The sequence below is a fragment of the Lagenorhynchus albirostris genome, chromosome X, assembly GCF_949774975.1.
Source record: "Lagenorhynchus albirostris chromosome X, mLagAlb1.1, whole genome shotgun sequence".
In the NCBI taxonomy this organism is placed as follows: domain Eukaryota; kingdom Metazoa; phylum Chordata; class Mammalia; order Artiodactyla; family Delphinidae; genus Lagenorhynchus; species Lagenorhynchus albirostris.
This window is the reverse complement of record NC_083116.1, coordinates 34790732-34806608: the sequence shown is the minus strand read 5'-3', so window position 1 is coordinate 34806608 and position 15877 is coordinate 34790732. Positions and strand designations below refer to the sequence as shown.

Here is a 15877-nt window from a genome sequence, read left to right as displayed (position 1 = left end):
TTTTATGCAGATTTAGAATACAAATGAACTTTGTTCTTTGCTGCAGACTTGCTGTAAAACTCAGGGTAAATCATTGTTTTTTTTAATACATCAGGGTGAACCTTTTTAAAGAATGAACAAAGTGCTAATGACCTTAATATACAAAGAGTTTAGACAAACTGTAAGAAAAAGATGGAGATTCTAGTAGAAGAACGGGTTAAAAAATTAACAGTAGATACAATGGAGAAAAGACAGCCTCTTCAATAAGTGGTGCTGGGAAAACTGGACAGCTACACGTAAAAGAATGAAATCAGAACACTCCCCAACACCATACACAAAAATAAACTCAAAATGGATTAAAGACCTAAATGTGAGTCCAGACACTATCAAACTCTTAGAGGAAAACATAGGCAGAACACTCTATGACATAAATCACAGCAAGATCCTTTTCGACTCACCTCCTAGAGCAATGGAAATAAAACCAAAAATAAACAAATGGGACCTAATGAAACTTCAAAGCTTTTGCACAGCAAAGGAAACCATAAATAAGACCAAAAGACAACCCTCAGAATGGGAGAAAATATTTGCAAATGAGGCAACTGACAAAGGATTAATCTCCAAAATTTACAAGCAGCTCATGCAGCTCAATATTAAAAAAACAACCCAATCCAAAAATGGGCAGAAGACCTAAATAGACATTTCTCCAAAGAAGATATACAGATTGCCAACAAACACATGAAAGGATGCTCAACATCACTAATCATTAGAGAAATGCAAATCCAAACTGTAGCGAGGTATCACCTCATACCAGTCAGAATGACCATCATCAAAAACTCTACAAACAGTAAATGCTGGAGAGCGTGTGGAGAAAAGGGAACCCTCTTGCCCTGTTGGTGGGAAAGTAAATTGATACAGCCACTATGGAGAACAATATGGAGGTTTCCTTAAAAAACTAAAAATAGGGGCTTCCCTGGTGGCGCAGTGGTTGAGAGTCCACCTGCCGATGCAGGGGACACGGGTTCGTGCCCCGGTCCGGGAAGATCCCACATGCCGCGGAGCGGCTGGGCCCGTGAGCCATGGCCGCTGAGCCTGCGCGTCCGGAGCCTGTGCTCCGCAACGGGAGAGGCCACAACAGTCAGAGGCCCGCCTACCAAAAAAGGAAAAACAAAACAAAACAAAAAAAAAACTAAAAATAGAACTACCATACGACCCAGCAATCCCACTACTGGGCATATACCCTGAGAAAACCATAATTCAAAAAGATACATGCACCCCAATGTTCATTGCAGCACTATTTACAATAGCCAGGATATGGAAGCAACCTAAATGTCCATCAACAGAGGAATGGATAAAGAAGATGTGGTACATATGTTCAATGGAATATTACTCAGCCACAGAAAGGAACAAAATTGTGCCATTTGCAGAGGCGTGGATGGACCTAGTGGCTGTCATACATAGTGAAGTAAGCCAGAAAGAGGAAAACAAATATCATATAATATTGCTTATATGTGGAATCTAGAAAAATGATACAGATGAACTTATTCGCAAAGCAGAAGTAGAGACACAGATGTAGAGAACAAATGTATGGATACCAAGGGGGGAAGTGAGTGGTGGGATGAATTGGGAGATTGGGATTGACATATATACACCACTATGTATACAATAGATAACTAATGAGGACCTACTGTATAGCACAGGGAACTCTACTCAGTGCTCTGTGGTGACCTAAATAGGAAGGATATCCAAAAAAGAGGGGATACATGTATACCTATAGCTGATTCACTTTGCTATACACCAGAAACTAACAGAACACTGTAAAGCAACTATACTCCAATAAAAATTAACTAAAAATTAACAGTTGATTCACAGAAAAATAAAACAAATTACTTATCATATGAAAAGATGTGAAATACCACTTATAATAAAAGAAATTCAAATGTAAAACAATAATGAGATAGTATTTTTTACCTGTCAGATTGACAGAGATGTTTTAAAATTGATTTTTTTTGCAGTCTGTGATTGCAAGGATGTGAGAAACAGGCACTTTCACATACTGTTGGTAGGAGAACAGTTTGGCAATATATATCAAAATTAAATAATGCACATACTCTGTGATTCCATAATCTTATTACTACGAATTTACAGATAATAATCACACAAGTGTTCAAAGACATATATACAAGGATATTCATCACAGCATTGTTTAGAAAAACAAAAACCAAAACCTAAATATCCTTGAAACAATTTAAATGTTCATTAATAGAGGACGGGTTAAATAAATAAGGCACATTTATATGATATAATACAGTATTGTCATTAAAAAGAATAAAATACATATGAATATCCTCACAGGGAACGATGTCCACAATGTATTGCTAAGGAAAATAAAACAAGTTGCAGAACATCTGTGAAGAGATGTCTGTGTGTGTGTGTTTGTGTATATTTGTTTCTGCTTGAATATGCATAGAAAATACCTAGGAGGGCGTACCTATATCATTAATAGTGATGACTTGTGAGAGTGGAAATGGGATGTTTTTCTTCACATGCTTTTATACTCTTTTAATTCTTATAGTATTACTTTTATAGAAAAAACTCCAAAATAAACAAATGGATGTGGAGCAGGGTGGTGGTGACCTTGGACCCTGATACTTGAATAATTTCATACCTCAGTTTAAGAGTTAAGAAATAAGGGAGGGGAGAAAGTAAATATGACAAATATTCGTTTTGGTTGGGTAGACAAAGCCCAAACTGTCTTAGACACCAGGTGTCTCAGTGGGGATAGAAGCCTTCCCGCTGCAGGCCCACTAGAACGTGGGGAGACAACTATCTGCCTATTTGATGACGACAGTATGGATTGGAGGATTTCTAGAGGTCATTTTTAGCCCCAAAGTTCTATCCACTATTCTGATACAGATAATGGAGCTGATGATGTCCCAAACATCAAATCACTTCAGGTTGCCCTTGAAGAGCAGAGGGGTATTTGGAAATGACACTCTGCAGCTTTAGAGGTATTTTTTATGGGTCATCACTCCCCTTCTCTTGGGGAGGAGGCAAAGGTGGTAGACTTACGAGAGATTCGTCATGGGACCGGCTTCATTTCCTTCTCTGATTTGGATTTCTTTGGAAGGTTCTTTCAATGCCTTTTTAATATCTGGCTCGCAGCCCTCCTTTACTAATGGACAGACAATAGCACTCCACTTGATAGCAAGGTGAACCAGGAAAATTTCCCTCATTCAAGCCCCTGGTAATCATGCGCTGATTACCTTCCCTCTACCGAGGACTTCAGAGGGCTGACATACTCCTTAGAATAGACTGGCTGCTGGAGTGGGGTCACTTAATCCTGCCAGAGGTAACAAAGTGTGCATTTATCGGTAGGTCCCTGAATCTGGGATGGCCCTCACTAAGGTGGCTTTCCTTCTGACTCCATAGACTTTCTGCAGATACAAAAAGCCACTTCTTTCATCCTGTCTTGTCTGGTGGCTTCACTATCCTTCCAATCCTAGGCTCGATTTATCAGTGACAATTCAGCATGGTTTGAGGGGTCATTAACCAACCCTCTTTCCTCAAACTATCAACCCTGTGCCTGTATTTTGAACTCTATTCTACAGGAAATAAGGAGCAACTGTGGTCGTTTGAGTGGCGTGATCAGATACCTATGCTCCCACATATACAGCACTTTCTTATCGCTCACAGCATTACACTTGGACTCATTGTATGTTTGCCTCTTCACTTCAATTAAGTTATTCAAAGGGAGTTGGTATCCAACTGGGTGTGGGTGGCTGAAGGAGAGAGTGAAGATGAAGACATCTGCAAGGTTTCAGATCTACATAATTGAAAGGATAAATGGAAGGGTAAAGGTGCTATCACCTGAGAAAGGATACACCGGATGAGGAAGAGGATTTGGAGGGCAAAACGAGGCTGGCACGAGGATTAACAACACAGACTCTGCTGCCAGACTGCCTAGGTTTGAATCCCAGTTTGTCCACTTACTAGCTGTATGAGCTTGGGGAAATCATTTAACCTCTTTGTGCCTTGATGTCCCCATTTGTAAGAATGGATAATAGTATTGGGTTGGCCAAAATTTTCATTCAAGTTTGTCCATAAGATGGTACAGAAAAACCCGAACGAACTGTTTGGCCAATGTAATGTCCTGCATCACAGGATGGTTGTGAATATTGAATAAATTAATGTAGGTTTATGTACTGGTGCCTGGCACCTAGTAAGTGCTAAATTAGTGTTTGTTAGTGTTTGACACAGGGAATTTCAATGTTTGAGGTACATTTAAAATGTATTCTGAAATTTTGAAAATAAATTATGGATCTTCTGATAGATATTGGGCTAGAAAAGGAAAAGTCACAGAACTCTGGACAGCATGGATATTGAAGCAAGAGAAAAGATAAGGATTTTACAAAAGAGACTAAGAGGCAGTGGTCAGAGAGGGAGGAGGAATCAGGTAGCCTTGATATCCTGGAATCCAAGAGAGTTGTCAACCAATGAGATTAAAATGGGACACAGACATTGTACCCGTGAGTATGGGGAGGTGTTGGAAGAGAGGAGAGAGAGAGTACCATTTGGGGAAGAAGATAGATAAAAGGAGAGAGAGTCAAAGATCAATATGGTCAGCTCCTCACAAATATTTTTTGAGGGGCAGACCTGTCCAAAAGGCCCCTGGGTGATCAGTGGGTCCAGCTTCTTTCTTTCATCCCACATCACTCCTCTCTGTCCCAACTGCCAATCAGAGGACCAGTAGCAACCAGCTGGGATAGTGGAGAGTGTTCACCAAGGTCCCACCTAAGGAGCTGCTCAGCCAGTGGCCATACACTCATTCTCCTTTACTACAACTGGGATCAGAGGATAAAGAGGGAGGGCAGATGAGCACAGGAGCCCAAGAACTACTGTTTCTGATAAGACTCAGGGCCCACCTCACCCAGTGTCCTGACTCTGAGTCAGGTATCTGGGGCCTTCCTCCATGAGGTTAACCTCATGAGGGTAACAAGAGTCCCAGGCATTGCTTTCATCACCAGCCCTTCACTCCAGCACCTACTGTGAACAGGCCACCACCATTCCCACTACCCATGTCATTGCTCATTCACTTCCATCTGACAAATGTCCCGTCCCCTTCTTTCTTCCTTTCCAGCTCAAAGTTTATTTCTTTTCTCAAATATTCCTCCCCTGAAAGCTCTTTGTCTACTTGTAACCAGAGTGGCCTTCTATATTGTCCACATCACACGTTTTGGATAATGTAACACATATTTCCTTGCACCGTTCTATTTCTGTCCCATGTTTGTTGTTGGCATATGGAAAGGAATCAGTACAAGGCAACATTTGGTGCTCTGGGATAGGACAGCTGGAAGGAGAGATGGGAAGAGAGTGCTGAGTTTTGCACTGATATTTCACACTTGAACGGAGTTTGCAACAAGAACCATAAGTTGAAAAAAACCAGTATGATGAGCAGCCTGGGGTGAAAAGGAGACAGAAGATGGCTGTCCTCTACATAACTGCGCATGTGAGGTGAAGGAGGAGGGGGTCTGTTATACACAGCTGTGATCCATCTACCCAGAGGAGAGGAGAACAGGAAACTCCCTAACTGGACATGTGTATGTGGGTCAGGGCCGTATACAACCATAAGCATGAGGCTACAGAAAGGAAGCCCTGTGCTGGTGGGAACCCTGAAGGGGGAGGGGGGGGTCAGTCATGGCTAAAAAACCTCATGTGTTTTTATTTAGTGACCTGCTTTTGAGATTATCTCATAGTCTCCTCCTTGTGAAGTATTATGCAGCTAGCTCCCTTGGTCTACTTGGGACCAAGTTTAAATAATTATATTTTTCTTTCTGAAAGGTAAGCATCACTACCTTAGGTTTTTTGTGTCCCTTGGGAGCACAGGAGGCCAGGCCCACTGAGGGGGCGGACTGGTTGGACAGCCTGTGCATGTCTTTTCTCCCCATGAGACTATCAATGTCTTGAGCGCACTCACGGTATCTTTCATTTTTATCATGAGGCATATGATTAGTACTCACACATACTTAGAAAACTGAACAGAACGACTCATTTGCTGGAACTTCGTTATGAATGAGTTGTTTTAGATAGACACTACTTGGAGTTGCTTTGTTAATTTTCAGCTTTGTTGTAAGTGTTACTGCTTCTGATGATTCCTCAGAGGCCGTGTGGGGTGGTAGAAATAGTGGCTCGGGAGACAGGAAACATTGGTGCCAGTTCGAGCTCAGCTGAGCGACCCTGGACATGTCATTTCAGACCACATGACCTCTAGACCCTATGATTCTGCTCTGTGAGTGAAGCAGCCCATGCCTACAAAACGTCAGCACAGGTACAGGAGAGGAGAGAACTCACTTTATCAGTTTGGCCAATATGATGCCGTGCGGTCATTCTGACATTTTCTTCCAATGAAGTGGCTGATTTATTTTCTTGACTTGATTGACACAACCCATGTGTTTGGCCTAGAACTTTGACTTTGGAACGAAACTCATAGAATCAAAGCTGTGACTCAGATTATTATAGCGATAAATACCTATTGTTATATTGGGCAATTCAGGTAACAAAGACTTAATAATATTTTGTATTAATTCTAATGATATGAGTATCATTATTGAATGCTATGTGCCACAAATTATGCCGAATGTTAAAAAATAATTCTCATTTAAACCTCGCAACCACTTATGATGTAGGTAATATTAACCCCATTATACAGATAAGGAAACTGATGCTCAGTCAGGGCAAACAACTTTCCTAAGGTCATGCAGTCTGAACTCTTAGCCACTATGTGCTAGTGGGTGCTTAATACATATTTAAAAATGAATAAATGAGATTAGCCAGCAGGAGTTCTCAGCATGGCTTCAACTAGTAGGAACAGGAACAGTACTGCCTCCCATGTATTGAGTATTCACTATGTCAGGCACCCGTTCTAAGTAATATACATGGATTATTTCATTTAATTTTCACTAGAACTCTATGAGGTAGGCTCCATTATTGTTGACATTTACAGATGAAGAAACTGAGGTTTGGAGAGATTAAGTGACTTGTGCAAGGAAGCACATCTACTAAAACTGCTAAGACTCCAAAGTCTCTGTTCTTTCTACTACTCCAGGCTGCCTGTAAATAGAGTGACTTGTGCAGTTCTGTTCTTTACTTTCTGCTCTCCTGCTGAGTCCTTGAGATTTATAGGCTAGACACTGTAGGCCCCATTTTTTGCACCAGTCACCTTTTCCTAGGCCCTCAGTGTCCCCTCTACACTGTTCCATCTCTCCCTGGGACCAAGGATCAGATAGGGGAAGGGGTAAGTGGAGTGCTTTGTTGCTGATTTTCTGCAATCTCAACACAAACACTTATCGGTGTTGTTGAGACTTAATCTCGCTAGCTCATCTGTGAGACCAATTTTAATTTGGAGCCATCTGCCACAGACAAATGAGTAATTACGGCAGAGCCCAGAGGGGCGGGCCATGGGGAGAAGGTTGGCTTAGCCTCTTGCCACCTCCCTGCATTGACGCAAGTGACCAAGAAAGAAAATTCCTTGGGTGGGCTGTTGATGCCGAGGCCAGCAGCTCTACCTCCCTGTTGCTCAAATCCTTAGACTCCAGTGAACAAGGAGGGAGGAATGTGGGGTCATGGCAGGAGAAGAGGCTCTCCCCGTCACCGTACTGGCGGTGCCTTGTGGTGAGCACCACTTACCAGCTGGTCTCTCCACACAATATGACAGGCTAAGTCAAACTGATGGAGTGAAGCTGAAGATAATAGTCATTGAACTCTGTCTGGCATTAATGTCTGTTGCAGAAGACTTTACTATATCTTTATCTTACTTCTTCCTCACAACAGCCCTCTGTATTAGGTAGGGGTGGGCATTGTGAGCTTCATTTTATAGATGAGGAAATTGAGTTGTAGGGTGATTCTATAACTGGACACTTGTAAAAGACCTTATGACTTGCCCAAGGTCACCCTGTTAGCTACAAGCTGGCTAGCACCTCAAACTCCAAATTAGAGTCTGTCATTCTGTCTTCTAGACCAGTGGTTTTCCAGTTATGCTTTCTTCTCAGGGCCAAGGAGTTATGGGTGTGTGTGTGTGTGTGTGTGTGTGTGAAGAAGTGGGGCTTTTGACCCTGACCTGCACTTAAACTAGGGCAGCTCTGCTTGGGTCTGTTTGTTTTACGTCTCTGTAGGATTTCATTTAATGAAAGACTCCGCTACTGAAAATGTTTGAAAACTACTTGTCTAGGCTAGTATTTCTCATCGAGAGTGTAGTGGGTTGAACTGTATCCCCACAAAAGATATGTTCAAGTCTTGACACCTGGTACCTGTGAATGTGACCTTATATGGAAAAAGGGTCTTTGCAGATGTAATCAAGTTGAAATGAGTTAGTCCTGGATTAGGGTGGGCCCTAAATCAAACAGCTGGTGTCTTTATAGGAGATAGGAGAGGTAGATTTGGACACAACCACAGAGGAGAACCCCATATAATGACGGAGGCAGAGAATGAAGTGACGCAGCTACAAGCCACGGCATGGAACAGATTCTTAGAGCCTCCAGAAGGAACCAGGCCCGTCAACACCTGCATTTCGGACTTCTGGCCTCTTGAACTGTGAGAATACATTTCTTTTAAGCCACCCAGTTCGCCGTACTTTGTTATGGCAGCCCTAGGAGATGAATACAGAGAGTCACATAGACCTCTTACCTAGAAACGGGTTGGGGGTGGGCTTATTAACATGCTGATTCCAGGCCCAAACCCCAAGATTCTAATTCTGTAGGTATGGATTGGGGCTCAGGAATCTGTATTTTGACAAGTTCTCCATATGCACAAAGCTTCATCTTTGAGCTGGTTTTGACCGTAGACAGACACAAGACTCCTCTCTGGATTGGAGCTGGATTTGCACCCCCTGCTGACGATGCTCCTCTAGTGGTTCCAAGAGTCAGTGGGCCAAAGGCGGTAGGTTTCATGGACGAGCAATAGGCTGGTATTAAACCTTCTGTAGTCCAAAATGTTTTGAGAGACTACAGAGAATAATGAGAACTATTTGAGTGTTTTCCCCAAGGAATCACAAATCCCACAGGTGGCCAACATCTAACCCTAAGGAAATAGGCTGTAGTGGTTAGGGAGTGGGTGCTTCCAAGAGGGTCGGTTTTCTGGAGTAGCAAGAAGACCACAGAATACACACACGTGCACACACGTACGGAGTCTTCTACTTGTCTGGTGCAGGAAATTCTCTCTGATAGAGCATCACCCTTTTTACTTTAAGATTTGGTACCTATTAAAAATGCAGGTGTCCATGTGAGTGATGATACTTGAAGCCAGGGTCAGCCATGTACACCCAGCCTCCAGTCTTTATCTGAGAGCAGTTTTGATAGGCTAGAAGAGGAAGAAAAGCATGATGGGCTGGGGTAAGGGTACGGCAGAGGGGGCCTTACTGCCAACCTGAAGCCAAACTCCTTGCTCAATAAAGCCAAAGAGGGGACTAGTTTATCCACCCAAGATTGATGGAGGCCAGCTGTGCCCGATCCTTTGGCGAGCTGGGGGAGGGCCTCCATGAAAAGGGACAGGTGTTTGGATTCTGTGTGTGTGAAGAGTGCCTTCCTGGGAGTAGCCTGCCCAGCTGGACCCAAGGTCCTTCAGGAGTCCTGTGTTTGCTCACACCCCTGACTGCTCCCAGGTAAACAAATCTTGTTTCTATCTCCCAGAGAGGCAGGGCTCCAGCACTGTGGCAGCCTGTTGTTATAGTTACTGATATATGACTTACCACAGCAATTGTCAGAGCAATGGAAGAAAATGCAATTTAGTAGCGGCCGGTGGTGGAGTTTAGGAGAGAGGAGAGAGGAGAAAGGGAGGAGAAGGCTGCTGAAGAGACTTCAGTATGATGTACGGTGGACAAAGGAGGCAGTGAGTCTGAAAGGCCCTTGGTGAAAAACAGCCTGTCCCCAGTAGCTTCACCCAGGTTTCATCTGCCTGACATTCTACCAGTGGTGCTTCATGTGAGGTAAGCACTGCTTCTATCCAGGGGAGGTCATGCCTTAGATTGTACTTTCGAGTGACTTTACCTGGCGCCTTTCTTCCTCAGGGTTTGCCAGAGCAATGGGGAAAGATGGGAGAAAGGGTTGGCCATCAAATAAGGACTTGGCCTCCTTTCAAAGCTCAGATAGGGCTGCCATTGCTAGTCCCCTCTTTGCAAATTTCCTCTGTGCTCTCCCCTCTTTCAAAACAGTTATGAAGCTAAATGCGATTGAATGTGAAAGTCCAGGATGTCTTGTTCAAGCAGCTAGCTATGTGCTTTTCTGGGAGATACACTTGACTCCTTTTTGTTCATCAGCAAGAATTTATCACCCATTATATACTAGGCGCTGGGTCAGGTGCTGATGGGGGATGCATGGAAACAGTTGGGCATTAGAGTATGCTTCACATTTAAGAAACAATCTAGTTACAGAGACTAAACATTTATATAAGTAAGGCTGACCAGTAGTATGTATTAGTGTGTGATTGATGTCAAGTGAAGGGTAGAGCCAATGGCTACATAATCTGAGGTGGACAAGATCATGGAGCAGAGTAGCTGGGTAAGCCTTAGTTCAGATTAGCACATGAAATCACTCAGACACTTAGCAGGGCTCTAGGGAAAAGGGGCCCAGAACAAATCAGTTGTGATGGGGATGGAGACGTGGACTAGGTAGGGAACATGCTTACACCTCTCTGCTTAGCTATATATCCAAATCCTATAGGCATGTCCTTTCCAGAGAGGTCATCCATCCTCCACTCATCTATCCTGTCTCGGAACTCCTGTGCTGGGAGTTCTCAGACTTAACTCAGACTTCCAGGAGAGCAGGATAGCCTAGTGGTTAAGCGGGTGGGGTTAGGAGCTAGGCTGCCTGGGTTTGAATTCTGGCTCTGACATTTATTGTGACCTTGAACAACTGACTTAACCATCCAGTGGCTCAATTTGTCTCATCAGTATCATGGGGACAGTAATAACAGTGCCTGCCTTACAGAGTAGCTGAGAGGATTAAATCGTGTCAAATGCTTAGCACGGTGTGGATGCATACTATTCATTCATAAAATAAATATTTACTGAGTGCCTTTGATATTGCAGGCACTTTCCCAGTGCTGGGATACAGCAGTGAAGAAGAGAGATAAGGTCTCTTCTCTCTTGGCACTGTGTTAAATGTTGATTCAGGCCCTTTACCCAAGGAACTTTTAATCTAGTACCTTGCTTTCTGCTCTATCAATTCCAGTTCCTAGTCTGCGAGTTATCAGCTAGCTTATTTTCATTCCTTCTTGTTTAACTAGGCAAGTATTAAAGCTATTAATTCCCTTTAAACCCAGCTTTGGTCGTGTCCCATACGATTTGATGTTGAGTGTTTTCATTATCGGTATTTTTTAAGCACTTTGCAATTTTGGTTTTGGTTTGTACTATTTCTACTTTTTCATGTATTGTGGTATTCCATGTTTGATGACTGTATTTTCTTTGTTCCTACTACATGCGCCTACTATGCTCCAAAGGAAGAGAGACAGTGGAGACCCGTCTAACTTGAGGGGTTTGGAAGGGACTAAGGGGGAGACAGGACTAGAAAAGACCATTAATGAAGGGTATTGAGTGCTAGGCTTCATGGGCTGGTTTCTCTTCTAATGAAGAGACATTGGAGTCACTGAAAGGATGGACAGGAGTGACAGGATTGTTATGCAATCTGGGAAAGAATAAGCCAGTATCATTGTTCAGGATGGCTTGAGAGAAGAAAAGAGGCTAGAGGCAGGGAGTCCAGATAGAAGTTCTCATGTTAGTTTAGGACAGGGATTCTCAAACCCGAGTGGGCATCATGGTACCCTGGAGGGCTTGCTGAGACACAGCTTGCCGCGCCCCACCCCCAGAGTGTCTGATTCAGTCAGTCTGTGGTGGGGACGGAGACGTTTGCATTTTCTAACAAGTTCCCCTGGTGATGCTAATGCTGCTGGCCCAAGAACCACACTTTGAGAATCACTTGTGTAGGGGAGAGATGATGAGAAGCAGAGGTGCAGTGGCGGGAGCTGGGAAGAACGTATGTATCAATACAAGATATTGGGAAGGAAGAACTCACAGGGCTTGGGGATGGAGCATGGAGACAGGGCAGAGGAAGGACTCAAAGATGACTCCAGCGTGTTAAACCTAGGTGCCTCAGAGGACAGGAGAATCACAGAGGCAAACCCCTGAACGTCTGGGGGTGGAATGCATTCACGTGAGTGGAACTGGAGAGGTGTGTAGGCCCCTGTATCCATTTGCATCTGTGCCGTGGCACTCAAGTTGAAAGGCCTCCCGTCCTTCTTCAGGAGAGAGTGGGTGAGCAGGGGAAAGCTCAGGTCTGTGTTTGGTTTCTCCTTGTCCCCCCTTTCAGTGAGGAAGGAAATGAAGATGTGGAGCAGGGGGTAGGGAGGGTAGAAGGAGCTTGACTGTTCTGGAAACAGAGAAGATGCTTTTAGGTCAAGTGTTGAAGGTATATGGGCAAGTACTAATAAGGAAAAAGCAAATGAGTAAAACTCAGTGTGGGCCATGCGGGGTAGCTCTAAGATCCCACCTGAGATCACTGATGCTATTCTTGAGAGCAGAGGGCTGCCATGATAGGGCTTCTCAACGGCAGCCCGCCTATAACCTTCCTTAGTTTCAAGGCTTCTGACCCTGCGGTGCTCTGTTGTCCCTGGCTACCTCCCCGGCTGTAGGGGCTTCTTACCTGCTTCTCTCCACTGGGCCGCCTGTAGCTGAGCAGAAGCTCCACAGCGCCCACCACTTCCTTGCGGATGGCGTAGAGCAATGCGTCACCGACGTACACGCTGTGGTTCAGCAGTAGCTCCATGATCTCCAGGTTCTCATTCTCAATGGCAATGAGCAGGGCGCTCCGGCCCAGTGGGTCCATGCAGTTGATGTTGACATTGTAGTAGATCTCGGCCTCCTGGAGGGCCTGCTTCACAGTGGCGTAGTCCCCCTTCTCCACGGCACTGAGGAAGGCCTTCTCCTCTGCAGAGAGCTCCGTCTCAGCCCTCACAATTTGCAGGGGGATTCGGTCTCTGTAGGGTGAGTAGTTGACCCTTTTGTAGTACAGCTGGGCCATGGTTCATAGCAATTTAGAAACCTGAATGAGGAGAGAGAGGGAGACCAAAGATATTCTTAGATACCTGCAGGTCTCAAGTGGCCAGTTATGGAGGCAGCCTTGCTAATGACTTGGAAAATCCTCACCTGTTTTAAAGCCACAATCTTTCTCCTCTTGCAAAGGAGTATAGCAGAAAAAGCCCTGGCTTCTGGGTCAGAAAGACATGGGTTCAAATCCTGGCTTTACCAGGTCTGCGACCTTAGGTAAGTTACTCAAGCTCACGGTGTTTCAGTTTATTATTATTAAGCTTATCGATATTAATAATACTAATTGTGCCAGGCTCCACACTAAACACTACTTCCCACCTCAAGGCTACTGTGGGAGTTAAATGAGACAATGACTGATTAAAGCAGCTGGCCCCGAGGAAGCCTCCTGAGACATGGCACAAGTTAGTTTCTTCCTTCCCTTCTGCTGTCTGGAAATACTCGTGATAATACTTCTGACTGGTGATGCAAAGTTGGACCTCATCTTTGGCCAGTTTCCTTTGGACCCCGGGCCTGTGGGCCTGTGCTAGTTTGTAGAATTACATTTGCAGCTGCCCCAGATGCAGATCCTGGACTGAAACACTGCTGTAGTGCTAACTGAAACATTCTTATTGCTGCTCACTGGGGAAGGGGTATTGACTCCAACAGATTAAGCCACTACCCCCTCTGCCCACATGATTTTTCTCCTCCATGATTCTAAACCAAGCAGCTGACAGATATGAGAATCTGTCTGATTCAATTATGAGAAGTGAACGGCCTGTTTTACATGTATCACATCTAAAGCCAGATTTTAACAGAAGTGATTTCAAAGCAAAACCTATTATTGAGTTCCTACAATATGTTTAACTTTCTCTGGGAGACCAAGAATAAAAGACAGACTTTGCCATTAATTGCATAGCATGAATCACAGTATAGAGCTCTTGCCTTGTAGGTTGCAGAGTAAATTCATGCACATTCCTCATTGACTCCTTGTACTAGCCCTATAAGATGGGAATGGTTACCCTCCCCATGGGAGAAGATGCGGCTCAGACCCATTAGGTGATTGACTCTCCTTTCCCTACCATCCTTGGGACCTCCAGAACCCTCTGGAGGCTGAGTTTGGATGAACCCATTTAAGTGTCTTTCATTACCGAACTGTTTTGCCAGCAAAAAGAAATGGAAATGTGATAAAGGGCCTCTTGTCTCATCTCCTGGATATAAGAGAAGATGAAGACATGCAGCCTCCACAAACATTTGCCTTACTCTTCCAGGTAATTATATCTCTGCTTTGGCAGAGTGAGAGGCATATATTATACCAAGTGGCATTTGCAATTCATGTGCTTGTGATCTTCTGGGAAGTTGGTATTTGAAGATTAGTGTTGCCTCTTGCCCTGAACAGGCCCAAATGACAAATTTCTCTCTACATCCAACTCTCAGGAGAGCAGAGTGCTGCTTGGCTGTCTTGAGAAGCACTGATATTTTCTTGTGCTACTTTGAAGTAACTCAGCAATGACTAAAGGAAAGTGGCGTTTAGAGGAAGCATTTGTCACTAAACAGCAAATTACTTTAATAATACTAATTGTAGAATGCCTCCTTGTCTCCGTTATAAAGAAAAAAGGGAGGAGAAAGAAGGGACAGTGTGACCTCCTGAAAAGAGACTCAACAACCCAATTCAGTTTATATTTATTTAATTAATCAATATGAACACAGTGGAAGCCTTCCATGTGCCTAGCACTGAACTAGTCACTTTTGGAACAGAAGAAAGAAAAGGTCCCTGCCTTCATTCTCTCTCACCTGGACCATTCCACCTCCTTATAATTAGTTATCCTGACTCCATTCTCTCCCCATCCAGATCGTCTTCCACACCACCCCCAAGTTATCCTGTGAACCACAAATCTGATCCCATTTCACTCTCCTTGGTTAGTATCCCGCTGCTCTTGTGATGAAATCAACACTCCTTTCTGAGCTCTACTAGGTTTTGGCTTGTGCTTACCTCTCCAATGTCATCTTAAGCCACTCTTACACTCTTATCCACTATTATTTAGCCCTGTGGAGCTTCTTTTGATTCTTCCAACATGCCAAGCTTTCTCCCACCTCAAGACCTTGGATCACCTCCTGGAATACTCTTCTCCAGCTCTTTTCATCTTTCAAGCCTCAACAAAATGCCACCCCTTCAGAGAAGCCCTAATTAACTACCCTGTATTATAAAGTAGTTCCTTCATATTCTTCTCTCCATTGGAGCCTTTTCTCTTCCTTCTTGATGCTAATCAGAATTTCTAGTTACATAGACATATTTCTTTGTCTTCCTGGGTAATCGTCTGTTCAGTCCAATTTGCTTTAAAGCTCAAGTGCAGTTGCATCTGTCCTGTTTTTCACACCCTGGATACATATTTGATGAATGAATGAGTAAACCTTCCATGATATTCTCTCATCTCTCTCCATCTCTCCCCAAGTTCTAGCCGTACTGAGTCATGTTCTCTGAGTTGCCCTTTCATGACCATGCGTTTGCATGTGGCTTCATCCCACCTTCTCCACTTAACTAACTTCTCTCTACTTCAGCACCTTGCTCATAGGTCCCCTTCTCCGTGAAGCCTTCCCCCAAGACCCTCAGAAAGTTAGCCAGTCTCCCTCTGAGTTCCCCACTGGCACTCAGATCACGTTTCTCCAAGGTCACTCAACTGCGTGTTTGTCTTCCTGCCGTTCGGGTAGGAGTACCTTGATTCCTGCCTTCCTAGCACTTACACAGGCTCTGGAACATGACGGGTGCTCAACAGATGGATGTTTGACAAGCAAATATAATCTAGCTGAGGAGGTTGGTGCAGCTACAGAATG

General features: G+C 44.1%; 1 protein-coding gene across 1 annotated transcript in view; it reads right to left on the bottom strand.

Moving 5' to 3' along the window:
• The window catches only part of TRPC5 (transient receptor potential cation channel subfamily C member 5), a 134322-nt gene extending 121279 nt beyond the window's left edge, over positions 1–13043 (bottom strand). Inside the window, exon 1 of the mRNA XM_060138597.1 lies at positions 12666–13043. Coding sequence (XP_059994580.1) covers positions 12666–13043 — 378 coding nt within the window. The remainder of the gene's footprint in view (positions 1–12665) is intronic.
• Between the last annotated feature and the right edge of the window lie 2834 nt (positions 13044–15877).